Genomic DNA, 25,856 nt, shown 5'->3' with positions numbered 1-25,856 from the left:
AAGGTGCAGAGCAGAAGGAGGCCACCGATGCCTTAGAATGTGCTTGGTTCCCTGTCGGCGTCTTTGACGTGCATATGGGCTGCAGCTTCTTTCCCCGGCTCACCCTTCATTCTCACCAGTAACCCCGGTAGCCTTCGTCGCCAGAATCATAACACTATAGCCTACTGCCGATACCAGCGGCCAGGCTTTGGAGCCAAGTGGAACACCATCTTTTTGTTTTTTAACTTCTCGTGCCCACCTGCGTGGTCACCATCAGCCCCCTGTGTCGTGGTGGTTGTGGTCAGAATGAGGGACCAGTTCTTAGTGGTGTTCTGCCACTCCTCCGTGTTGAGAAAGTAGAGCCACAGCGTGCCTGCTAGTCTGGAAAGGGTCTTCGTTTCTGTGAAGAAGTGGAGCTGTTATCCCACCCGGGGCCGTTGTGGAGGCAGTAGACTTATCTGCTCTCCCTTTCCTCCGTCAGGGTCGATCTGCTTACCTTCTGGCAGGTGTCTTATACACTATTCCGTATTTATTTGTATGGGTTGGTGAAGGTCCCAGCCCTGGCAGGGACTGGTGGCGCTATGGAGTCTACCAGGGTCCAGTCTTGCAGTTTGAGGACCACGTGTGGGGCCCGCTGCCCTACATGGGCTTTCTGATACAAGATCTGGAAGGGCACACATTAAAAGTGTTCTTCTGAGAGTGCTTGCTGTGTGCCAGGGACAGTTTTGACTTCCTATGTATTATCTACGCTCCCCGTGGAACCCTAGGAGGGAGACCGTTTTGCAATCGAAGACAGTGAGTCTTGTGGAGGCTAAGTGATTTGCTCAAGATGGCACAGCCAGGATTCAGACCCAGGCCATCTGTCCCCAGAAGCTGTGCGCTTACCCGCTACGCTCTGCTTCCCACCTTGACGCAGCGAGGATTTGGGGCTGTCAGAACATAGCCGCCCCTTGGAGTAGGACTAAGGGGCAGGGGTTGTTTCGTATTCAAAACCTAATAGTAGCAGATAGTGTGCAGTCCTTTGTCCTGGTAGTCGGCAGTGTATTTGACAGCACTTTGGAGTGACAAGTGGAGGTGGAAGCCTCACTTGCTCTGAACTGGTGAGGTGTGTGCTGGAAGGCTGGCTGCCGGTGGGGAGAGACATCTCTGGATAAAGAGCTAAAAGGAGGAAGTAGCATATCCGATCTTCCACCTCTCATACTAGCAGCAAATTGATTTCTGTTGTAAAAGAATATCTTGCAAAGCAAAGTGAGGCTCCTAAGAACTTAAGAGGTCCCCACACCCCCAGGCTGGGAGTAACTGGCATTTACTCTGAAGAGTTATCTCCTGGCCTGGTTCCTCTCTCTACAGGTTCCCAGACTGATAGCTGATCCAAGGCCCAGGGGGCCATTTCCCCCAACCCCCTCCGCCAGAATGGACCTGTAGTTGACTGGGCCTAAACGAGTGTGAGACGGTCACCCCATTTTCCCACTTATGGTCAGGGAGAAATGGCAGTATCTCTTTAGGACGTGGCATCATCACCATAACCATTTCTACCATTTATCGAACACTTACTATCTATTAGGCAGTGTTCTAAGTGTTAAACGCATATCCATCCAATTAATTCTAACAGCAAAAATATGAAGCAGATATTGTTAGTACCCTAGTTCTACTCCTGAGGAAACTGAGGCTCTGAGAGTGAAGTAAGTTGCCCAAGGTCACCTCGCAGGTAACGTGGGAGAGTTGGGATTTGAATCCAGGATGTCTGGCTCCAGAACCATGTTCTTAGCCATTTTCCCTGCACTGTACTGCCCTCTGACCAACAAAAATATCGCCTAAAGTTTTGATCCAAGGACCAAACTCAGCCGTGAGCTGTTGGTGGTTGTGGCCGTCCCCGTTTGGAATGAAAGTGGTTACGTGGCAGATGTTGGAAAGGAGACGTGTGTTTGATTTAACATTCCTGGCATGTTCACTAAACTAGGATGGAGCCGGTCTTCCTCGTTGCCCTTTTTGCTCCTCTCTCCTGGCAGTGGGAGCCGTGCTCTCTGCCTTGTGTTCTGCCCGTACATATGTACGCGTAGCTTCACTTTTTAATTATTGCGGTAAAATATATATGTAACATCAGATTTACTATTTGAAGCATTTTCCACTTCCAAACTGTAAAGTTCCTGAAGGCAGGCCCAGTGTCTCCCGCCCTTTCATTTCCCCTGCAGCACTTTGATTCATGTTTAAGTAAATCACACCTGATAAAGCTCTGTTGGATTGCACAGCCCAGCTAGGTCAGCTATAAATCGCTTAGGAAGCTTCCTGTTCTGAGATCTAGAGAAATGAAGAATACACTTCTAGTGTCCCTTCTACTCAGTCTTTTCATTTTCTTTTAATACAGCCTGGAGCAGCAGAGATGGACCCAGAAGGAGGGCGTGTGGTGTGTTTAATGCCTGTGCTTTTGTCTGCAGGTAGCAGAATGGACACGTTATTTTCTAAATCTCACACTCTTGTGACCCTGGGGCATAGGTCTTTTTTCTGAACCAGCCATAGTGAAGGGAGAATCTATTGTTAATGTAGCTTTATTACTACAAACCCACTAGCAGAGCTTTGATTTCTCCTAAGCTAGTGATGGTTCTAACCAGCCTGGCCCAGCCCACCTGCATTTTTTCCTTGGTCTCACCTGCTGTTCCATTCTCTGTGTTCGCTCCAGGCAAAGGAGACAGGGGAAGGTGAGGAGGAGGGTGCAGGTTTCAAAGGCACCGTTAAGGGAGGCGACCTCTCAGTCCACTAGTACTTGTTTTAGGTAATTTATTCTGCCATTTAAAGAGTCTTCTGGGCCCCCAAGTATCCCAAGGAACTAGGAAGAGTCTTGGTCACCAAAAACCCCTTTAAATAGCTGAACTTGACTGCTATCGTATTTCCCCGAAAATAAGACCTAGCTGGACAATCAGCTCTAATGCATCTTTTGTACCAAAAATTAATATAAGACCTGGTCTTATTTTACTATAATGTAAGACTGGGTCTTATATAGTATAATATAAGACCCGGTCTTATTTTACTGTAATATAAGACCGGGTCTTATATTAATTTTTGCTCCAAAAGATGCATTAGAGCTGATCGTCCAATTGTGTCTTACTTTTGGGGAAACACGGTAGCTAAGCATCCGGCCTGACTGACCCATCACGGACTTCACGGTGTTTTCTCTCTCCCTTCCTCCATTCATTTTATCCATTTGATCCTCTATTTGTTCACCCATCATTTATTGAACACATAACAGTACAGTGCCAAGCACTGTACGTGGCCAACAGCTGTACCAGACTGTGAAAATTTCAGTCACAGGACAAATCACACCGTGAGAATCATGCCTCAGAAGCAAGATTTCCTCTTAACTCCGAGGATATAAGAGAAGGACATGGTCCTGCTGGGGCATTTAGAATGGTTCTGGGATAACAACAACCATAATAATTGACGTTAATAATAGTAGTTATAATACCTCATCTATGCCAGACCCTGCTCTGAGCACTTTCTGTCACACATCTCATTTTTACAACCATCCAATAAAGTGTGGGAACTATCATCCCCATTTTACAGATGAGAAAACTGAGAGCTACGTAGCTTGTCTGAGGTCACCCTCTGGCGAGTGGCCGGAGCAGAGTTAGACCCGGGCAGTCTGGTTCCTGAGCCTGTGCCAAGTAACCTCTGGTATATATACTGCAGTGACATTTGGGGGTGAGACAAGGGGAATTTCTCCTTTCAGACTGTATATATCATGGGGTTTGGTCGTGTTTGGTTAGGAAGGGTGAGAACACTTGCAAGGATCTGTTTTCAAATGCGGCTCACAGAAAAGGTGGTGCTGACTGTGGTCAGCATTTGGTGGAAGGACCGGAGCTGCCTGCAAAGGCTCCGGTGACCTTGCCAAGGTAGATTAATCCTACATCTGTGTTAGCTTTGGCCTGAGCCCACGGATTTGCAGCAGCTGTTGAGAAATAAAAACTGAGACCCCCGGTCAAATGCAAGGCCCAGCCCTCAGAATGAGAGGCAGATTCCATGTCACCCTCAGGAACTGGGCTTCTCGGAAATCACCAGGTTGTGTTTCCCCGTGGCATCTGTGGCTGCTGACTAATCCCTCCAGTGTTTCAGATTAGCTCGGCTTTCGAGTTTGCATTTTTACCGTCTACCAGTCCCCCATCCTGTCGTTTATGACATTTGCCTCCTTGTTTCGTGGGTCCCTGTAAAAGTGTTTCTGACCATCGTTCCTAGGATGACATCACTTCAACTGTAACCTTGGAATCATTAACCAGAACCAGCCGCCAGGCTAAGGAATGGGAACTTTTAAGGAATCCGATAGCTCATGTTGTCATCCTTCTTGATTTTTGCCAAGTGAAGCTAATATCCTCTCCTCTTTCTTTTTTTCTGTTTCCTCTCTGTTGCCTTGCCTCTGAAGTCGGTGAACACTTAGATTTCTAGGCTCTGAGGTTTTGCTTCGACCGAGTCTATCGGAGCTACCTGGCCTCTGGGTAGCCGGGAAAGGAGGTGGTTCAGAAAGTCCAGCGTGTCATGGAAATGAACTTTGGGTGGACTGTTTTGCCAGGACAGTCCCTGGAAGGACAACAGGCATTGGATGTAAGTCATCTGGTCTTTCCCCGCCGCAGCAGTGCCTGTCAGGGTAGCCCTTAGAGTGCTTGTCTCAGGTGCCATTAGCCCTTCTGTGCCCCGGGCCAGTGGCTGTGAGACCTCACTCTGTCCTGCCTCCTGGTTAAAGGCTGCTGGCATGGGAACTGCCTGACTCAGCGCCGTCTCCTCCTACGCTCTTTTGTAACAGACTGTACTGTATTCCATGCTTCCGTCATCCAAGCCAGAAGATGAAGAAATGAAGTAGGAATTCCTGTCAGAATCAGATTTTTAAAAAAATTCCAGATCCCTTTTAAAATCTGGAAATCCAAAATGGGAGGTAGGAGGAAGCGGCACACAGACCACAGAAAACTGGCCAAAAAATAGGGATGTGTTTGCAAAACAAGTTGTATGTGTATTGTGCTTACAGCAAAAATACAGTAGGAATTCCCCATTTCTGGAGGAGTTTTATATACAGCTTCCTAACTATATACAGTTGATGGATTAACTTTAAAATAGAGTTGACAGGAAAACGTTTTTTGAAGAGGATGCTGACAAGACGGGGGGAAATCAGCATAAATTTGATTCAGGTATTAATGGTGTGTCCCGTGTGCCTAAGTGCATTAGCTTTCAGAGCATCTCCACAGATACCACCTCATCTAGATTCCATATTCATCCTGGGATGTGGGTATTAACTGTGCCAAGCGAGGAGGCAAGACCTGCCCTAGATCTCGTACCATGTCACCAACTGACGTCTAATAAGATGCCAGGGCCAGGATGTAATCCCAGGCCCCCGAAATTCTGTTTTCTTCCTTTAGTACCATGTTCGTTTGGTGTTTTTTTACCCCAAGAAGGAACTTTAAGATAACAAAGAAGCACGTATGCTCCCAACTTTGATTCAACACTCTAATACTGTACCAAGGGAGAGGATGAACTCATTTACTGGGGATCCTTAAAAGTAAGTGCAGTCCTGGGGTTCTGATTTTCACCACCCTGAGGGCAACGGGATGAATTAGGGACCCCAGGAGCTAATCCGCTCTGAATGAGTGTAGGCGTGAGACTTGAGTCTCCCACTCTTCACTATTGCATCGTCTTAGAGTTTAGGCAAATGCTGGTTTCTGTTAGAGGGAACTTTCCCGACAGGAGTAAAGATGGTGCAATATCGTAGGTCTCCCAGTTGAATCAAGGTCAAGTTATGCACTAAAATGAACTCTTAAGACAAGGGGGTCTTTACCTGGGGTCCATACAGGGATGGGGTGAGATGGGTTCACTAACAAGCTTCAAGGGATTAATGAACGCTATGAAATTACGCATAGACTCTTGTGCATGTGCATTTTTCTCTGGGGAAAGGATCTATAGCTTTTATCCTCAAAAGTGTCTGTGACCCAAAATTGGTTACGAAACCACTGTTTCTTAAGAGGCCTTTGTAAAAACCTGTAGTAGACCAGGTGTCACACCCAGCTGAAAAGGCACAGGTGAATCTTGGTGATCATTTCTTTAAGCTCATGTATTTCTTAGTTCCAGTCAGCCTAAGAAAACCATCATCAAATAGACTTACGTGACTTTTCTAACCTAAGGCTCACCTCTGATTTGGGTATCAACATTGACATGAATGTTCATTCCTGTGCCTTCTGCACTGTTTCAGAGCAGAGTAACTGTGATGCTACAACCTAAGAAAGAGAGTCCCCTGCAAACCTAAAAATCACCGATGAATGACATAAGTTCCTAAGGAAATCATTATCATATAAAATTAGACCATGATGTGTCTTAGTCTACAAAAGGATCAAATTTTCAGTGTCAGATATAACTCTAGAAGCCTAATTTTTTTTTCCCACTAGACCAATGGACATTTACTTGGAATCAAAAGAGTCAACAACTATGGATAACATATAAGCCAAGGCCTCCTGTCTTCCTTGAGTCCCAGTGGGAAAGAAAGCCAAGGACGCCTAGTGAGAGAAGGAAAATAAGGGTCATAGGTGCTATATAGTTCTCCTGTCTCCGAAGAGGGTACTGAAAGAAAATAAATATCTGTGATGATTTGAGGTGGAGCAGGAGCAAGGTGTCTTAGTCTCTGCCTACATGAGGGACCCAGAAAAAAAATGAGTTCTTTCTTATCTATCAAGGGGCAATCTTAAAAAGAACGGAACTAAATCTCCCGGACTAGCCCAGCAGGCCAGCCTTCAGTTCTTCCTTTTATGATGCCAGCTGGGGGAATGGTTCTGACGCATGCTGCGTGGCCAAGCATTTAGAGGCTAGCTTGCCCAGGTACCAAAATCCACCCTAAAAAGGAAAACATCTAGCCAACAGCTGATTGGCTTGAAATGCTTAACATTTCACGTATAATATGGATGTCTACATTCAGACTGCTCTAGTTAATCATGTAGCATTTATCATCTTCATGTTTAAGGCTCACAAGTGATTGTACAATTTACTTCAGAGAAGAGTCTCACTACCCCAAAAGAGAGTCTTGTTACAAGATGCCATTTGCTTTTGGGAGCCCCAACCACCAGGGGAGATATGACTGTAGTGATCCCTTAAAAATACACGTGACCAGGGAAGAGTTTCTTTATGAAGGCAAGGATGGTTTAACCTTGGAGTGACTACTAAATATACAACAGGTCAGAAGAATAAGCATAAAGGAATCATCCATTCCTGATTAAAATTTTGGTCAAAATGTTATGGAGGGCTATTTTTTGTTGATAAAATACACATAACATAACATAAAAATTTACATAACATAACACATAACATAAAAATTTACCGTCTTAACCATTTTTAAGTATATTAAATACATTCACATTGCTGTACAACCATTGCCACCATCAATCCCTATAACTCTTTTCATCTTATAAAACTGAAACTCTGTACCTATTAATAATTCCTCATTCTCCCATCCCCTAAGCCCCTGGCAACAGCTTATAATTATTGTCTTTATGATTTTGACAACTCTACCTCATATAAATGGAGTCATACAGTATTTGTCTTTCTGTGACGGCTTCTTTGATTTATTATAATGTCTTCAAGATTCATCCATGTTGTAGTATGTTGCAAAATTTCCTTCCTTTTTTAGATGGAATAATGTTCAAGACTATTTTGTTTAACATGTTAAAGAATATCTGCCTCAATCCAGCGGCTAATATTACACATGATAGTAAAATATTACAGGTATATCCGTACGGTCAGGTAGACGATAAGGGTGCTTGCTGTTTAATACTGTTCTGGAAGTTCCAGCCATTATAGTTGTATAAGAAAAGGAAATAAATGGTGTAACTGTTGAAAAAAAGAAGATAAAGTTATCTTTATTTGCAAATAACCTGGCTTTCTCTTCAGACTGAAAAAGTACTTTGAAGTAAGAGTATGTATTTAAAAATGAGCTGTTTTTATAACTCTACTTTCCCATTTGTGGCATAGATCCCACTCTTTTGCCTATTCAAGGACTTTGTTCTTGCATTTTTCCTTCTCATCAATTTTTCACTCTCTCTTCTGAATTAGCACTAATGGCATATTTTATAGTATCTCCCATCTTTAAACTATTCTCCCTCTGGCATCATCTTTAAAATATCCTCCTTCTGACCGCATCATGTGTTTTTCTAGCTACAATCCCTTCTCTGCTCCCTTTATAGCAAAACTCTTAAAGAGAATTGTCTATAGTCCAATTCAGTCCTGTATCTGCCATTTCTCTTTCTTTTTTATAACCTTTCTTCTTTTTATTATGCTCCTCTAGTGTTTCATGTGTTAGCAAGAGGACTCGAATTTTCTGGGTTCCAGGCCCACTTTAGACATGTGTGCTAGACAGAGCTGTGCCCCACTCCCTCTCTGTTCTACTCCAGTCCTGTCTTTCAGCTTCACCACTTCACTAACTGCTCTCTGACCCTGTCAAGGTCGTGTGTGACCTTAGCTGCCAATCCACTGGTCAGTTCTCATTTTAGTCAACATCTCAGCAGGATTTGACACAGTTGCCTGCTCCCTTCTCTTCAAAACACTTTCTTCACATGCCGTATGGGAGTCTCCTCATTTTCCTCCCGTGTCACTTGTCACTCCTCAGTATTGGTGGTCCCCAACTCTGCCCTCGAATTTCTTTTCTCCTGTAACCATGTCTTCTCCTTGGATGACCTCATTCAGGCCTATGACCCCTAACAGCATCTTGACACTGATAATCCCTGATGTATATCCCATGCCCACCGAGTCTAGATTTGTAAATCCAGGTGCCTACTTGTAACCTCCACTTGCGTGTCTAACGGGCACCTCAGACTTGACCTATCCGATCTGGATTTTTCCCTCCCAAACTTCTTCCTCCTCCATTGTTCCTCATTTTGGTTAATGAGACCCCTTGAACACACTTTTGCTCAAGCCCCCAAACCACAATACATCCTTGATCTTTTTCTTTCCATCACCCTTTCCCCAGATTTAATTTGTCAATCTAATCTATCGACTGTCTTCAAAATATATAATAGCCGGGCGGCTGGGTTGCTCAGTGGTTAGAGCGCGAGCTCTCAACAGCAAGGTTGCCAGTTCAATTCCCGCATGGGATGGTGGGCTGTGCCCCCTGCAACTAAAGATTGAAAACGGCAACTGGACTTGGAGCTGAGCTGCACCCTCCACAACTAGATTGAAGGACAACGACTTGGAGCTGATGGGCCCTGGAGAAACACACTGTTCCCCAATTTAAAAAAAAAATTTTTTAAGTCTAAAAAAAAGAAATATATATATATGTAATAGCCTCACTCTCTCTGCTGCTTCAACCCAGGCCCTCACCACTGCTCTCACCTCCTGCCTGAGCTGTTTGTAGTAGGTTCCCCAGTCGGTCTCTTGCCTTTCACTTGTCTTCCCCTGCAGTGTATTCCTTCACAGCAGCCAAAGTGACCTTTTAAAATATAAATCAGATCATAACACTCCTCTGCTAACCTTAACCTATTACACTTATAATAAAATTCCATTATTTTTACCAGCCTACAGGGCCTTAAACATCTGGTCCATAATTGCCCTTCTGACCTCCCCTCCCTGGCTCTACCTGGCTCCATCTAGTCCAGCCTTCCCCAGTCAGCCTCCCGGCCTCTACACGGGTTCCCTTGACCGCAGGTAGGTTTCTTTGATGCACACATGGCTTGCTCATTATTGGTGTCTGTGCGCAAGTGTCATTTCTTCCAAGATGCCTTCCTACATAACTAAAATATGTACCACCCGGCCAACATGCTTTGTTCTTATTCTGCTGTTTTCCTTTTCAAATAATGTTTTTTATTATTTTTCGATCGCAGTAGACTTACAATATTACATTAGTTTCAGGTGTACAACATACTGATGAGACATTTATATAACTTACTAAGTGATGACCTGATAAATTAAGTACCCAGCTGACACCACACATAGGTATTAAGGTATTACTGACTATATTCCCTATGCTGTACTTTACATCCCTGTGACTGTTTTTATAACTGGTAATTTGCACATCTTAATCTCTTCCCCTTTTCAACCTATATCGCCAACCCCCCTCCCATCTGTCAACTATCAAAATGTTCTCTGTATCTTTGGGTTGGTTTCTGTTTTGTTTGTTTGTTTTTTAGATTTTTCATATAAGTGAAATCATATGGTGTTTGTCTTTCTCTGACTTATTTCACTTACCATAATACCCTCTAGGTCCATCCATGTTATTGCAGATGGCAAGATTTCATTCTTTTTTATGGCTGAGTAATATTCCATTGTATGTATGTCCCACTCTTTCTTTATCCATTCGTCTATTGTTGGACACTTAGGTTGCTTGCATATCGGGGCTATTGTAAATAATACTGCAGTGAACATAGGGATACATGTTTCTTTTCAAATTAGTGTTTTGGTTTTCTCCAGATAAATACCCAGACATGGAATTACTGGGTCCTTCTTATAGCTTTTGTTTTAGAGTAATTTTATCTGGTATAAGTATTGCTACTCTAGCTTTTTTTTTCATTTCCATTTGCATGAAATATCTTTTTCCGTCCCTTTACTTTCAGTCTGCGTGTGTCTTTCAATCTGAAAGGAGTCTCTTGTAGGCAGCATATGTAAGGGTCTTGTTTTCTTCTCCTGTCTTTTGATTGGAACATTTAATCCATTTACACTTAAAAGTAATTGTTGATAGATATATAGTTATTGCCATTTTATTATTCATATATTTTCTTTCTTTTTCAAAAAATCCCTTTAACATTTCTTGTAATACTGATGTGTCTTGGTTTGGTCCTTTTTGGGTTCATATTGTTTGGGACTCTCTGCACTTCCTGAACTTATATGCCTGTTCCTTCACTGGGTTAGGGAAGTGTTCTATCATTACTTTTTCAAATAGGTTTTCAATTCCTTGTCCTCTCTCTTCTCCTTCTGGTACCCCTAGGATGCAAATGTTGATATGCTTGATGTTGTCCCAGAAACCCCTTAAAGTATCCTCATTTTTTTGGATTCATTTTTCTCTTTGCTGTTCTGATTTTGTGTTTTCTGCTACCTTGTCTCCCAAATCACTGATTCGATCCTCTGCTTTATCTAATCTACTGTTGATTCCCTCTAATGTATTTTTCATTTCAGTTACTGTAGTCTTCATTTCTGACTGGTTCTTTTTTATGTTTTCTATCTCCATTTTTTAAATAGAGTATTTACCATATCTTTTATTTGTGGTTATCTAACACAAAAATGCATGGGAAAGACTTGGAGGGTTTTCATAAGAGAGCAAATACAAGAGTGATGAAAAATATAATATGTAAAGCAAAAGTAGAAGAATTGGCAATATTTTGCCTGAAAGGCCTAGACAGATTTTATCTGTCTCCATTTCTGTGTTTCCTATCTCTTTGTTAAAGTTCTCACTGAATTCATCTACTCTTCCTCTAAGTTCATTAGCTTCCTTATAACCAGTGTTTTGAACTCTGCGTCTGGTAGTTTGCTTATCTCCATTTTGTTTAGTTTTTTTTTTTTTTTTTTTTCTGGAGTTTTGTTCTGTTCTTTCATCTGGGACATGTTTCTTTGTCTCCTCATTTTGGCTGCCTCCCGGTGTTTGTTTCTATGTATTAGGTAGATCTGCTACATCTGCCGGTCTTAGTAGAGTTGCCTTAGGTAATAGGTGTCCTGAGGGGCCAAGTGACATTGTCTCCCTGGTAACCTGTGCTGAGTGCTCCGGGTGTGTCCCTTGTGTGGGTTGTGTGTGTCCTTTTGTAGTTGAGCCTTGATTGCTGTTGGCATATCAGTGGGAGGGATTGACCCTCAGGGTGATTGGTTGTGAGGACTGGCTGTGACTACAGTGGAGGAGCTGTGATGCAGGGGCTGACCCTAAGGAGCAGGATTCACTTTAGTGGGGCTCTGGTATCTGCCCAGCCTGCCCTTTGGGCGTGTGATGTGTGGAGATGGTTGTGTGGTGCTCTGGTGTGTTCTGAAGCTGGCCACTGGGTGTGTTGGTTCTGGGGCCTTTTGGGAGGGGCTCTGGTGTAGGTCAAGTTCAGCTGCAGCCTGTGCCCGGTCCTGGGCCACCTTATGTGAGGGCTCTGTTTTCCTTTTATCATTTATAAGTGTTTGAAATTATTTTAATATTCTTATTTATTATCTGTCTCCTGCACTAGAACAGAAGCTTTGCAAAGTCAGTGGCTTCATCTGCCTTGTTCTTTCTTGTATCCCTTGTACTTAGAACAGGGATGGCACATAATAAATACTCAGTTACTATCCATTGGATGAATTTCAGCACCTACCAGTTATAAAACATACTGGGGAAGAAATATTCTGTTTACAAATACACACACACTCACATACACACACACACGTGCGCCTAACATCACTAAGTACAAGATAAGCAATCAAAATGCAGTATCATTTTTTTTCCTGTCAAATTGGAAAAACTAACGTTGGTGACTAGTTAGTGAGGGAACTAGGAAATGGATACACTCATTTGCCACTGGTAGAAATATAAAATTGTCTATGCTTTCCTAAGTGGTGAGTCATGCATGATTTTTATCTCAATTTTTGCATCTCATTTTTTCCAGTAATTACTTTTTCCCCTCAATAATTACTTTTTAAGCCAGAAAAACCTGATAATCTTAATCTTCCCCCCTCCTTTTTTATTTTTTAAGTTAAACGTGTTTAGATCCTTGCACTGTCCAATTTGTGAAGCCAATCCCAGCTTCGGATAATCTTGTTTTGTTGTTGAACCTCTTCTCTTAAGAATGTTTACTCTGGGCGGCCGGATGGCTCAGTTGGTTAGAGCGCGACCTCTGAACAACAGGGTTGCCGGTTCGATTCCCATATGGGCCAGTGAGCTGTGCCCTCCACAACTAGATTGTGGCTCAGTTGGTTAGAACGCGAGTTCTCAACAAGTTTGCTGGTTCAATTCCCACATGGGATAGTGGGCTGTGCTCCCTGCAACTAACGATTGAAAATGGCAACTGGATTTGGAGCTGAGCTGCACCCTCCACAACTAGATTGAAAGAACAATGACTTGACTCGGATTTGATGGGCCCTGGAAAAACACACTGTCCCAATATTCCCCAATTTAAAAAAAGAATGTTTACTCTGAATCTTGTATCAGGTTTCTCTGGAATGATGCAACACTGGTGATTGAAAACTGTATGTGCAGAATCGTTCTTGTTCTGAGGTCCTGGGCTGGCTTGGGGAGCTTATTGGAAATGTAAGGCTGGGGAAAAACATGCAGGCGAAGGCAGGGCCCACCCAGTTTGAAGTGGGGTCCCACCACCCTTCCTGCCAAGACCAGGTCTCCACAGACAGGGGGAGCCTAACATTTCTTGGCAGGTACCCTGCCCGACTCCCTCACTGCCTGGGATTGAATTAAAAACATTAATAATCACAGCCATGCATGCATTTCCCTCCGCTGTATGCAGCTGTACTTCTGATGCCTGTTTCCTTTGACGTATCTGTGCCCAATTCGGCCTCTGCCCCAGTGGCCAGCCCTCTTGTCTGGGCCCCACACCCGGAAGGGAGGCTCACCGCTGAATCACCAATGGGGCATTCTTCAGTTTCCCCTTGTTTCTTTCTTTCCTGGAGGCGCATTGGTAGTTCGACGTTTCATTTCCTTATGTCGTTTTCTGGGCTTGGCAGTTAGGTTCCTGTGCACCCAGTGTGTAGCCCACCTGACTAGTGTTCATGCAGACGGCCCTGAGCAAACAAAGGAGCCCACATATACTTGGCTCCTGGCCCTGGGCTGTTGCAGTTACATTTCTTCAGCCTCGTCCTACTTAGAACCTGGCCCTCTGACAGTGTGCAGTCAGCCTCAAGAACCTGCCAATAGATTGTGGATTGTTTTGAGTGGTACCTAGAGCTGAGGGTTGGGGCTGGCTCAGGATATTGCTTCCCTAATGTTTGCTGGCTGAATGGCACATGCCAACGACTGCCAATATTCCAGGGAACTGGTGAGGTGGTGAGAGGGGCAGATATTAAGTACCTGTCATCTTTTGGACACCCTTGTCCCTTCTCCCTTGGAGTTCAGGGGACACAGCAGAACAGGGGTGCACCTGCCTGCTGATAGGGTGGAGAGGCACCAGTAAAAAGCCTCCTTTCCTGCCTTAATCACCTGGCACAGGTCTGATTGTCTTCAAAGGATGTATAATCTATCGTTGTCTTCATGATTGTTAGAGAAGGTGCCCAGGGGAGAGGTGGAAGAGAGCCCTCCTAGAATAACTGTTATCCATCCCTCGTCAGCCTCTGCCGTGGCTTGAGCCTGGGTGGGGCTCAGACTCAGGGTCCCTTGCTCTATCACAGACCACAGGGGCAAATGGAGTGGTAGCTTCCGATCTGTTATTCATTCATCTGTACTTTAGTGTTTTCCAATCCATCTACCCCTCAGGCCTGAGCAGTTCCGAAGAACTCCGCAATTAATCCAGTTTGGACATAACCACCATCTTTAACTTTTCTTCTTACAGCTTAAACTTTGGAACAAATACCGAATTTCCAACATTCCATCACTCATATTCCTAGACGCCACCACCGGGAAGGTCGTGTGCAGGAATGGGCTGCTGGTGATCCGCGATGACCCAGAAGGTGAGTTCATCCTGTGCTCCTCTCTCCGTCCGGCTCCGACCTCACCCCATTGCTAGAGAGCGTACACAGGAAACACAGTGGACCCTTGAACAACATGGCGGTGGGGGCATAGAACCCCACACAGTCAAAAATCTGTGTATGACTTTTGACTCTCCAAAACCATAACTACTACGAGCCTCCTGTCGGTCAGAGGCCTTCCTGATTACCTAGAAGCCTTACCGATAATGTACACAGTTGATTAACACCTGTTTTGTATACGTATGCTATGCCGTAGTCTTACAGTAAAGGAAGCTAGAGAAAAGCAACTGTTATTTAAAAAAATCCTAAGGAAGAGAAAATGCATTTACAGTACTGTACTGGATTTACTTATCGGTACCGTAAATTCATATCCTCTGTTTTAGGCTATACGGTTCATCTGCAAATGGTTTTCAAATTGATGGTTGAAAAAAAATCTGCGTATAATGGACACACACAGTTCACCCGTGTTTTGAAGGGTCAACTGTATGTGTAAGTGGGTTTATTCAGCTAAAGAATATCGTCCTGATGAAATTATAGTATTCTCCAGGTCACGGTTAAGATCGTTAAAGGGATCAGGATGTCCCTCCTGGGAGCTTTAATTCATGGGCCAAAGGAGATGGAATCTGAGAAAGGAAGTTTAGCTTCGAGGCTGAGGAGGCACTGGAGAAGCAGCTAGAGCTCAGACACTGGCTTCGGAGCTGTTTGCACGGCCGCTGTCACCTTAACAGTGAGAGGCAGCTAAGTGATCCTGGGTTGTGTTTTTCTCTGTAAAATATTACCATGGCACAGTCGCAGCCTCTGTCGCCTTCCTGGCCTCAGGGGTGCGTGCACCGCATTTCTAGGTACGGCCCGGGTCCCGCAGGCCTTGTTCTTCCTGGCCAGCCGATTGGATGGCTGCGCACGGCTGGGTTGGTCTGCTCACCCTGCTCAGTGTCTGTCCAACGTCTGTTTCTCTCCCCGTGGCACTGGAGACATAAAAGGGTCGTTGGACCGTCCCTTCCTCACGTACTGCTCCAATTAGAGGATTCAAGCCTGGTCACAAATTTTCCTTGTAAAAATTTCCCCTGCTTCAAAGAACTGTCCTTTGTGAAAACCAGGCCGTGATAGAACCAAGTCTCTGTCTTCTCAAATTTACACACACACACACACACACACACACACACACACACACACACACACACACACCTGTGAAGCTTGTTAAAATGCAGATTTCCCCCCTCCTCCCCAGATTCTTGGATCCATTTGTTCAGGGTGGGCTTGGCCACCTGCATTTCCAACCAGTCTCTTCTCTTCCCTTCCATCCTTCCCCCACCTCAGGCAATTTTGACGCATGGACCACCCTGGGAGAAAACACTGTTCTCTTGAGCTGGGAGCATATTATTTGCTTTTCCTGCCTGGGGCTTAAGTGTCATCAAAATGTAGACCATCTGGGTTGAGTGGGTTTTACTCTTTCCTTTCCCTAGACTTAAATTCTCTTCTCACTTGGTTCCCTGGGCCCCAACCCAGACCATCTGAACCAGAATCTTGGAGGGGTGGGGCCCCGGAGCATCGTATTTTAATATTCCCCAACTGATGCTAAAATGCAGTCAGAGTTGAGATCCACTGAGACTCCAGGGTTGGGATTGAAGACACTCATGGTTAATATCTGAGGCAGTGCTTCCCCAACCTGTCCCCTCATCAGAGTTACCTGGGGAGTCTTTTTGCTTTGTTTTGGACATACAGCCTCAGCCATGCCCCTGGATCATGGGACTTGGGCTGTGACCTCGGCTACTGTTCTTCAAAATCCCCCAGGAGATTGAGCCCTGTGATCACGCAAGTTCGAGAAGCCTTGCCTTGAGGTTAGGTGGGGCTCCGTCAGGGATGAGCCCTGCTTTTACTCCTGTGTTTTTAGCTGCAGATCCTATGGGTATGTTAACAAATACTATTTGATGATAAAGTTGTCATGCTCTGCAGCCCTGAGGCCTCTTGAGTCAGAGGCCACGTTGGAGAGTCTTAACATTGCCATCTGTTGCCTGTTTCAGGTTTGGAATTCCCTTGGGGACCTAAACCCTTCAGGGAAGTCATTGCAGGGCCCTTGCTTAGAAATAATGGGCAGTCCCTGGAGAGCAGCAGCCTGGAGGGGTCTCACGTGGGAGTCTATTTCTCCGCACACTGGGTGAGTGTTTGGTCCTTCTTTAGCCCAGATGGAAGGAAGCAATGATGTCACCACCAAGACCGGTTTTGATGGGCTTCTGGAGGTGTAACTGCTGGCATAAAGTCCTGGCATTCTTCCTTTCTCCCATGCCCAATGCATTGTTGGCATGCAATTAGTGTGTATTATTATTATGAATGATAATAGCAGCAAGAGCATGACTTCTTTTGCCTGGTCTAAAAGGATAGCTCTCCTAACCCATTCTGATGAGGCTTCCAGTAGCCCCTGAGGGGTTCCTATAACTGCCGCCTGGTGGCACACTGTTACGAGAGGCACGTTTGTTTCTGCCTCTCTCATAAGCCAGGTTGGGCCATCCCAGTCCTACTTGGGTCTTGCTTACCCGGCCTCTGGTGGCACGTGGTTGGGAAAGGGGACCTTGAAGCTGCGACGTCATCACGCTGCAGGACCCCGCTTTTGTCTTTCAGTGCCCACCCTGCCGAAGCCTCACCCGAGTCCTGGTGGAGTCCTACCGGAAGATCAAGGAGGCAGGCCAGAAGTTTGAGATCATCTTTGTTAGTGCAGACAGGTAACGCGCGCCGGGGCCGGGGCAGCGCCGCTCCGCCTTTCCGCAGGTGGTTGGGTAACATGTTTCTCTCACCTTACACTTCTCCCTTCTTCAGGGTAGAGCTTGGAGGTAGAGATTGGAGAGGACGTATCTGGGATTACTGGCAGACACAGAGATACGTGTCACAGTAACTCTTGGCGTTGTCTGAAGGGAAGCCAAGGAAATCTTGTCCTTGCTGTACCCATGGGGGTATGCCCCAATTCAGGCCTGGGTCATCTGAGATTAGGATGTGTTTTTCTGATTGGTTCCGCATTTTGGATTGTGGTGAAAGGATATGGACGGGGAAGGATAGAAAGAAAAGAGCCAGAGGCTAATGGAACCAGATGTCTCCCTTGGATGGCGATGCAATCATTTTTAGCTCTGGCCAGGTACTTTGTCGAGGAGCTATCAGAAAAACCAGAAGGGCAGACCTTCTTCCTGGAGAACATCAGGTCCTCGTAGCCTCAATTTCCTCTGCTTCTTGCCCTCTCACTGGTTTTACTCATCAGTGACCTTCCTTCATCACAAAACTCCAGCCCGAGTTCAGACCGAGCCACGAGGCGCTCCTACCTCTTCCATTCCTGTCCACAGAAGGCTCTCGGAGATGCCAGCACACTGACAGCATGGGGGGGGCCTTGTCATATCCTTGACACCTGGGCTTTAGCCTGTGGTCCCACCCGACTGTCACACAGCTCCCGTCTCTGTGCCTGTGAGTGGGGAGAGCTTGAGGGCATGGTAGGCGGAGTCATCCTTTCTTTAAAGCTTTCAAAAATACCAACTGTGTGGAAGTATGATTTCCATGCAATGGAAATGAAATACATTTTAGGTATATAGTTCAATGGATTCTGATGAATATATGTACCTATGTAAGCATCACAATTAAAATATAGAACATTAAAAAAATAATAAAGATATAGAACATTTCCACCACTCCAAAGACCCACCCGTGACTCTCCTCAGTCAGTCCTCACACCCAAACCCACGCTTTGGGGGATCCCTGATCTGCCTTCTATCACTTGATTCGATTTGTCGTTCCTGGAATTTCTTTTATGTGGAACCATAGTGTTTATGCTTGATTAAAAGTGGGGTCCCGTAGACATCACTGTAAAAATGCACAAAATAGGAGAGTCACAAGGGAATGCAGTGTCTGAACATCTAGGCTTCTTGTAAAAGTCACACCCGTCTGTGTGAACAAATGAAAAGTTGGGCCTGAGTTGAGCTGGTAGGATTCAGGGGAGCAGGCTTTCAAGATGGCCTGGCAGTTTTGTTCGGCATCCCAGGTTGGACAGAGGCGTTTGCTTCTTGGTGAATGCCAGATAGGGGAAGAACCCCCTCCCGGTGTCCGAGGTCATAATGATTAGAAACCTCAGCAGCCGTAGAGCTCTGGGCATGACGTGGTAGAAGGTGGGGAGCACCCAGGGGTGGTACATTGGGGGTAACAGGGCCTTGTTTCCGTGTGTGTCTCTATAGGTCAGAGGACTCCTTCAAACAGTACTTCAGTGAGATGCCCTGGCTCGCTGTCCCCTACACCGACGAGGCCCGGCGGTCGCGCCTCAACCGCCTGTATGGAATCCAAGGTAGGCGTTCCCCACTCCAGGGGCGCAGTGGGAGCCTGCCCGTCAGAGCTCCCCGCGTCTTTAGCTTTCCTTTTAGAGGGAAAAGAACATCTTTATTTCCATGACTGTTCACTTTCTTTACCGTATTAAAAATCACATGCGGTGAATTTTATGGTATGTCCATTGTACCTCATGGAAGCTGTTTCTGAAGCAAAGTGCTTGTCCAGGTGAGACAGCTGCTTTTCACCCCCTGGCCCAGTGGGTTCTGACGTAGTTGGGCCACGGGGCACACGTTCCCCCGTGATTCAGCCAAAACCCTCTCCTTAGGGTTTTGCTGTCAAAGAGACCTGAGAATGATCTTTGGTTCCATCATTCAGACTCTTGGAGCCTCAGTTGCCTCATCTGCAAAATGGGCATGATAAATCTCTGCCACAAAGAATTGCTGGGGGCATTAAGAGGATCATGTACATTAGGCACCTCTCGTGGTTCCTGAAGCATGTAAGCAAGGAACGCGTGAGAAAACTGATAGCCCGAGAGTGTTGAAGGCCAGGACTTGGAGGACTAGTCATGGTGCTTTTCTCAGAAGTAATGGTTATTAGTGAGACAGACTCTGTTTCTGTCTTTATCATGTGACTACCTCCTTCCAGCTTTCACCCAACTACATGTTTTATTGGTGAAGCACTTAACTGACCTGTTAAGCGTTAAACACATTCCCTTTGTATCAGTCGTACCAGGTGCTGGTCAGCCCTAGACAGATGCAAGCAATATTTCAGTTCTCAGTGTTCCTTGTGTTCTACGGAATGAAAACAAAAACACGGCACATTGAGATATTTACGCACAAATTCCACATCTTATGGAGGAACTCATTAGATTCTTTAACCTTTTTCTTAACCATTTAGAATAAGCACGTGGCTTTGTTGGGAGCTACTAAAGTTTCAAAATATTAATATTTAATTTTAAATCAGTGCTTCTCAGTTTGCAAGGTGCAGAAGGATCGCCGGGGGGTCTGGTGAAAGTGCAGATTCTGAATGGTGGGTCTGGGGTGGGGCCGAGGTCCCACATTTCTAGCAAGCCCCCAGGTCAGATGCCGAAGCTGCTGGTCCAGGGACCACACCTGGGGGACCACACCTGGGGTAGTCACCGTGTAGGTCTGTTAATCCTTAGAGAATGTTGCTGGCTCATGCCTCCTATTCATACAGAAATGTATCCTTTGCCAAACAGAAGTCGCAGGACATGACATGGTTTACCGACCCAGAAGGAAAGGCACCGAGTTGGGGAACTTAAAGGAGATGTCACAGGCTTATTTCCTTCTAGCACGCTGCCTGCAGAGACTTAAAACATGTGTGGCTTGGGTTAGGAATGAAGGGTTGAATTGCCACTTCATGGGGAAAAGTAAAACTTCACCTCTCTTCATTCATTCATTCATTCATTCATTCAACGAATGTTTGCTGAGGGCTGACCCCTTACTGCTGAGTGACTGTGAGCAAATTACTTAACCTCTTTTATCAGTAAAATGGGGACATTTCAGTGTTGGGCACAGAGTAGGCACTTAAATATTTCACTAACTCAGAAAAAAAGGAAAAATTTGATTTTACAACCTAAAAAAGATACACTTTTGGATGTCAACAAGCTTTAACAAAGGCAACCAACAATATTAATAACATGTATGGCAAATAATCAATATCCTTCATAGACAAAGAGCTCTTCCCAGACACCAGGGCAAAAGAGAGAAAATTTAGACAACAGAGCTATGAAGTAGGCAGTTCACCTGCTGCATAGTCAGGATGGATATGAACAATATTCAGCATAATTTACTTTCATGGATTACAGGTGAAAACCCTGGGTTTGTATCTATCACATCTGCAAAAAACTCCCACCCACCCTTTCTCCCCTCATCCTGAGACGAAAAAAAAAAAAAAGATAACCCCCAGGGTAGGAAAGAGAGCAGATTGCTAGTAGGAATATAAGTCAGGACAACTTTTCAGAAGAGCAATTGGCAATATACATCAGAGGCCTTAAAAAAATCTCTAAAACCTTTAATTTATAAATCTCACTTGGAGGAATTTATGCTCGGGAAATTATCCTAGAGCGCCCATCAAAGGTTGAACTTCTCTAGAACAGGAGGTGTATTTCGGTTTTTCTGGTTTTTTCTTTTACCTTTCATACACTTTGAATTTCATTATAGATCAGGCTTCTTTCTTTGCTTTAGTCCCTAGGAAACCAGGTGTGAATGTGTAATCACCTTTAGCAATTTTGCAAAACTGACCGTTTCTCTGCATGCCCTTGACCCTAGCTTTATTTGCTCTTCCTTCCTTGTTTTCCCATCAGGTGAATGTTTTCATCTGTTCTTATTGGATTAGATCACACACTTTTTAGACCACCTTAAATCCTTTTTGGGAAAAAGATGGAGAAGATTTGAATGCATGAGATTCTATTTCTCGAGCTCCAGGTAGTACTCTCTGTACTGAGCTTGGTGAGACACAGGAAACCAGAAAGGTGGCCCCTTGAGTGGACAGGACGAGAGTTACGTTGGGAAATAACTAAAAAGCAGCGTATGACCATGTAAAAACTATTGGTGCAGTAAGTGCCATTTTGTGCAGGGGCTTAGAAGACAGACACAGTGTCCCAGAGAGTGCAGCTGGGTTCGGGGCCTCACTCAGCCCCTACCTCAGTCAGGAGGCCTCTCCACATTTCCCAGCACGTGTCATCAATGGAGCAGAGTCTCTTCCTCTCCAAGATAGGGGGTTGAGTTGTCCTTTTCTGGATGTGGGGTCCAGCGTGGTGCGGGCATAGCTGGTGGTCAGTGCTTAGGCCATGGGATCACCTGACACTACTAAATTAACAAAGGAGGGTCTCGATACACCATAGCCAGTTTGAGGGCAGCAGTCTGCGCCCTCTCTGTGCTCTGTGAGGTGCTTCTGAGGACCCTTTGGGGTGGCTGGGCAGGCAGGTGCCTAGGCACAGAACAGCAATCTCATAGGAGAGGTCATGAGTTCAAGTTCCAACACAAGTTTTGGACACACTGCTAAGGCTGGAGGGCACCCTTCTGTGGAATGTTGGCAGGGCACAAAAAAAATCAAATTGATCGTTTTCTGCCTGCCTTTACAAAGCAGAGAAGGGAAATCTCCTTTCAGATTCTCCAGTTGTCAACATGTAAATATTATAGATGGAGGAGCCGCGGTTGTTAGGTGTGGCCCAGGGAGCCAGAAAGTGGGTGGTCACAAGTGAGGAGGGAGAGAGTGGAGAGTTCTCAGAGACGCATTCATTTGGCACATTCTGTGAAGGCGCTGGCCGTGTGGGGATGGGAAGTACAAATGAGGAGCCCTCATTTGAGGATCGGAAAGCTGATGTGGAGAGGCTCTGTGCCCAGGCAAGCGGCAGCCAGCCAGCCATGCCACAGTGAAAGAATGTGAGAGATTCATGCGGAACCCAGCTCTGCCCAGCGAGTGTCCGCTGCAGCCCAGCCCTGCACCTGGCTCGTCCTGCTGCTGCTCGGCTGTGGCTCCGTGGCGCACACTCCCCTGCCATCTGTTCCAGTCTCTCTTCAGCTTGGACCTGTCTGCTTTCCCAACTCCCCACCTCCCGCGTCCTCGCTCTCGGGTTTACAGTCTTTGGCACAGTGTTTTATGCCGACTGCTCCTTGATCACTGGTCTCTTGGGCTAAGCGTTAGGACTCATTTCTGTAAGCAGCCTGTCAGACCTCGCCTCCTGACCTTGGTCTGTCTGCCTGTGGCCCTGTCTGATCAGAGAGGCACTAAAGCATGTGAAATACGAGTGTAGAAGAGCATCACAACGTCCTTATCAAGGTAGCATTTAATGAAGGGCCACACGATGGAATAATCCGAGTTCAGGGGAGACTCGCCTGGAGCTGTTGAGCCAGGAAGGCTTCCTGGAGGAGATGGCTATGGAGCAGGGCCATTAAGAATGGATGGCGTTTAGATAGGAGGTTTGGGGCATTCCAGGGCACAAGCCAGAATAGGATGCCCATGGTCTCCTGTAGGACAGAGTGGGCAATAAGGCTGGTGATCCACAGCGTAGGGACTCGAACACCTTAGCTTTGACTCTTTGGACTTTGGGAGCCTTTTGAAAATTTTGATTTAGGGGAGATCAATGTAGTAGTGACATTTAAGCTACACTGGAAGAGAAGTCCCAGAGGCAGGTTGTTCACTAATATTTCTTTTTTTTTAAATTAAGGTAAAAGTGGTATATAACATATTAGTTTCAGGTGCATAACATAATGAATTGATACCGGTACACAGTACAAAATGATCACCACAATAAGTCTGGTTATCATCCCGCACCGTACAATCGACCCCCTTTACCTGTTTTGCCCACTCTAACCCCCTTCTCCTCTGATAACCACCAATCTGTTCTTGTATCTGTGAGTTTCATTTTGTTTTGTTTTTTAGATTCCACATATAAGTGAAATCATATGATATTTGTCTTTGACTTATTTCACTTAGCATAATGCCCTCAAGGTCTATCCATGTTGTTGAAATGGCAAGATTTCCTTATTTTTTATGGCTGAGTGGTATTCCTCAGTGGTGTGTGTGTACACGTGCACATATATCACATCTTCGTTATCCGTTCATCGATGGACACTTAGGTTATTTCCGTATCTTGGCTATTGTAAACAATGCTGCAATGAACACAGGGGTTCATGTACATTTTCGAATTAGTGTTTTCATTTTCTTCAAATAAATACCCATAAGTGGAATAGCTGGATAATAACTCTTATGGTAATTCTTTTTTTTTAAAGGAACTTCCATACTATTTTTCCATAGTGGCTGCACCAATTTACATCCCCATTTACAGTATATGAGGGTTTCCTTTTCTCCACAGCCTTGTGAACACTTGTTATTTCTTGTCTGATGGATGATAGCCATCCTAACAGGTGTGCGGTGATAGCTCATTGTGGTTGTGATTTGCATTTCCCTGGTGGTTAATGAGGTTGAATATCTTTTCATGTGCCTATTGGCTATTTGTATGTCTTCTTTGGAAAAACACACCTATTTAGATGTTCTCATTTTTAAATCAGACTGTGTTTTTACTATTGAGTTGTTTGAGTCCTTTATGTTTTCGATATTAACCCCCTATCCAAATGTGGTTTGCAAATATTTTCTCCCATTCAGTAGGTTGCCTTTTCATTTTGTTGATGGCTTCCTTTGCTATGCAAAAACTTCTTTGATGTAGTCCCACTTATTTTTGCTTTTGTTGCATTTGCTTTTGGGGTCGGATCCAAAAATTCAATGCCAAGACCGACGTCAGGGAGCTTATCGCCTATGTTTTCTTCTCGGAGTTTTATGGTTTTAGGTCTTACATTCAAGTCTTTAATCCAGGTTGAGTTACTTTTTGTGTATAGTGTAAGATAGTGGTCTAGTTTCATTCTTTTACATGTGGCTGTCCAGTTTTCTTATCATCATCTGTTCTGCCTTTGTTCTAAGGTCTTGCTCTGGCCTCCCATCTCTTCTTGCCTCTGGCTCCTTCTTCTCCAGTTCACAGAATGCTTAAGTCTCTCTCAGCCATAAAAAAAAAAGTATCCCATCACCCTCTTCAAGCGACTGTCTCAGTTTGCTCAGGCTGCCATGTAAAACCCCATCGGCTGGGTGGCTTAAGCAATAGGAATTGATTTCTCACAATTCTAGAGACTGGGAAGTCCAAGATCAAGGTGCCAGCTGATTTGGCTCCTGGTGAGGCTTCTCTTCCTGGCTTGCAGATGACTGCCCTCTTGCTGTGTCCTCACTTGGAAGAGAGAGAGTTCTGGTGTGTCTTCCTCTTCTTTATAAGGGCACCAGCCCTATTGGATTAGGGCCCCATTGGATTATGACCTTTATCACCTCCTCACAGGCCCCATTTCCAAATACAGTGAGGGGGTTAGGGTTTCAACGGGAATTTGGGGGCAACATAAACATTCACTCCGTAACAGCTACCATCCCTATCACCTCCTCCCAAACACTAACATTCCCAAAGATACTCGCACTGCCTCAGGCTTCTTCACCTCCTACCAGGCGACAGGCTGTATGCTGGTGGGACGGACTCCAGCACAGTGAAGATGGGGGCCCTGCCCTCACAGAGCTCAGGGGGCCGCGTCACCTCTTGTCCTTCCAATCTCCGCACTGAGCTGAAAATGGCCTCTCAGGTCCCCGGAGGCCTCCTGTTCATGGATTTATTTAACAAAATGTAGTTGTGTGCCTGCCATATGCCAGGTGCTGGTCTATTCATGAGCTAAAAAGATAAGTACCTGGCTGGCCTCATGGAGCTTACATTCTAGCAGAAAGAGACAGGCAATAAACTTAATTTAAAAAAATTAAGTATACAGTGTGTTATGAGTGCTCTAGATAAAAGGTAGTGCAAGGTCAGGAATTGGGAGTACAAGGGTAGGATTAATGGCTGGACACACTTACAAACTTAATTCAGCTCCTTTAAACATTTTTAATTGATGTATACATTCAAACCTTAAAAAGAAACACTTATCTGAAAGACAAACAAAATGTTCCCAAGTTCGTAAGTAAGTCTGTTAACTCTAGTAAGTTAAACTTACAAATAATGGTGATTCTTAAGACCTAAATGCAGCACTACTGTTAGTAGGGTTGTAACTTAAAAATCATAGATCAGAATCAATTTCTCAAATTACGTATTTTTTAATATAGGAATCACACAACTGACCTTTTACTCTCTTGGGCCATATTCTCTTAAATAAAAACCAAACGTGGAAACTAAATAGCAAATATGCATGAATGTCTTGACACACAAAAACATTAATACCATGGGTTTGATTCACATTTCTAAACATAATTCTAGATTTGAAAGATGCTCACTTATTAAGGAAATAATTATATCATTCCAGTTATATCATTTTGGAAGTCTCTTCCCTGCTCACTGAGGTCACACACGTGGATAGCCCTCGTCACAGTGCTAGCTCCTTGCCCTCCAAAGAGGACGGTCTCTTCACCTTGGGAGCGCTGGCAGTTCAAGTTCCTGGTGTGGTAACATTTCTGAA

The 25,856-nt window shown here is 44.9% G+C and overlaps 1 protein-coding gene across 2 annotated transcripts in view; it reads left to right on the top strand.

Moving 5' to 3' along the window:
* Positions 1-25,856, top strand: part of NXN (nucleoredoxin) — a 142,365-nt gene that overhangs the window by 101,544 nt on the left and 14,965 nt on the right. For both annotated transcript variants that reach the window (XM_074320598.2, XM_074320599.2), the window contains exons 2-5: positions 14,430-14,547; positions 16,587-16,720; positions 17,182-17,282; positions 18,771-18,877. In XM_074320598.2, the coding sequence (XP_074176699.1) occupies positions 14,430-14,547; positions 16,587-16,720; positions 17,182-17,282; positions 18,771-18,877 (460 nt within the window). The remainder of the gene's footprint in view (positions 1-14,429; positions 14,548-16,586; positions 16,721-17,181; positions 17,283-18,770; positions 18,878-25,856) is intronic.

Source organism: Rhinolophus sinicus, chromosome 12 (assembly GCF_057876585.1).
Source record: "Rhinolophus sinicus isolate RSI-liver-muscle chromosome 12, RSI-T2T, whole genome shotgun sequence".
Taxonomy (NCBI): domain Eukaryota; kingdom Metazoa; phylum Chordata; class Mammalia; order Chiroptera; family Rhinolophidae; genus Rhinolophus; species Rhinolophus sinicus.
This window is presented reverse-complemented; position numbering and strand designations above follow the sequence as displayed.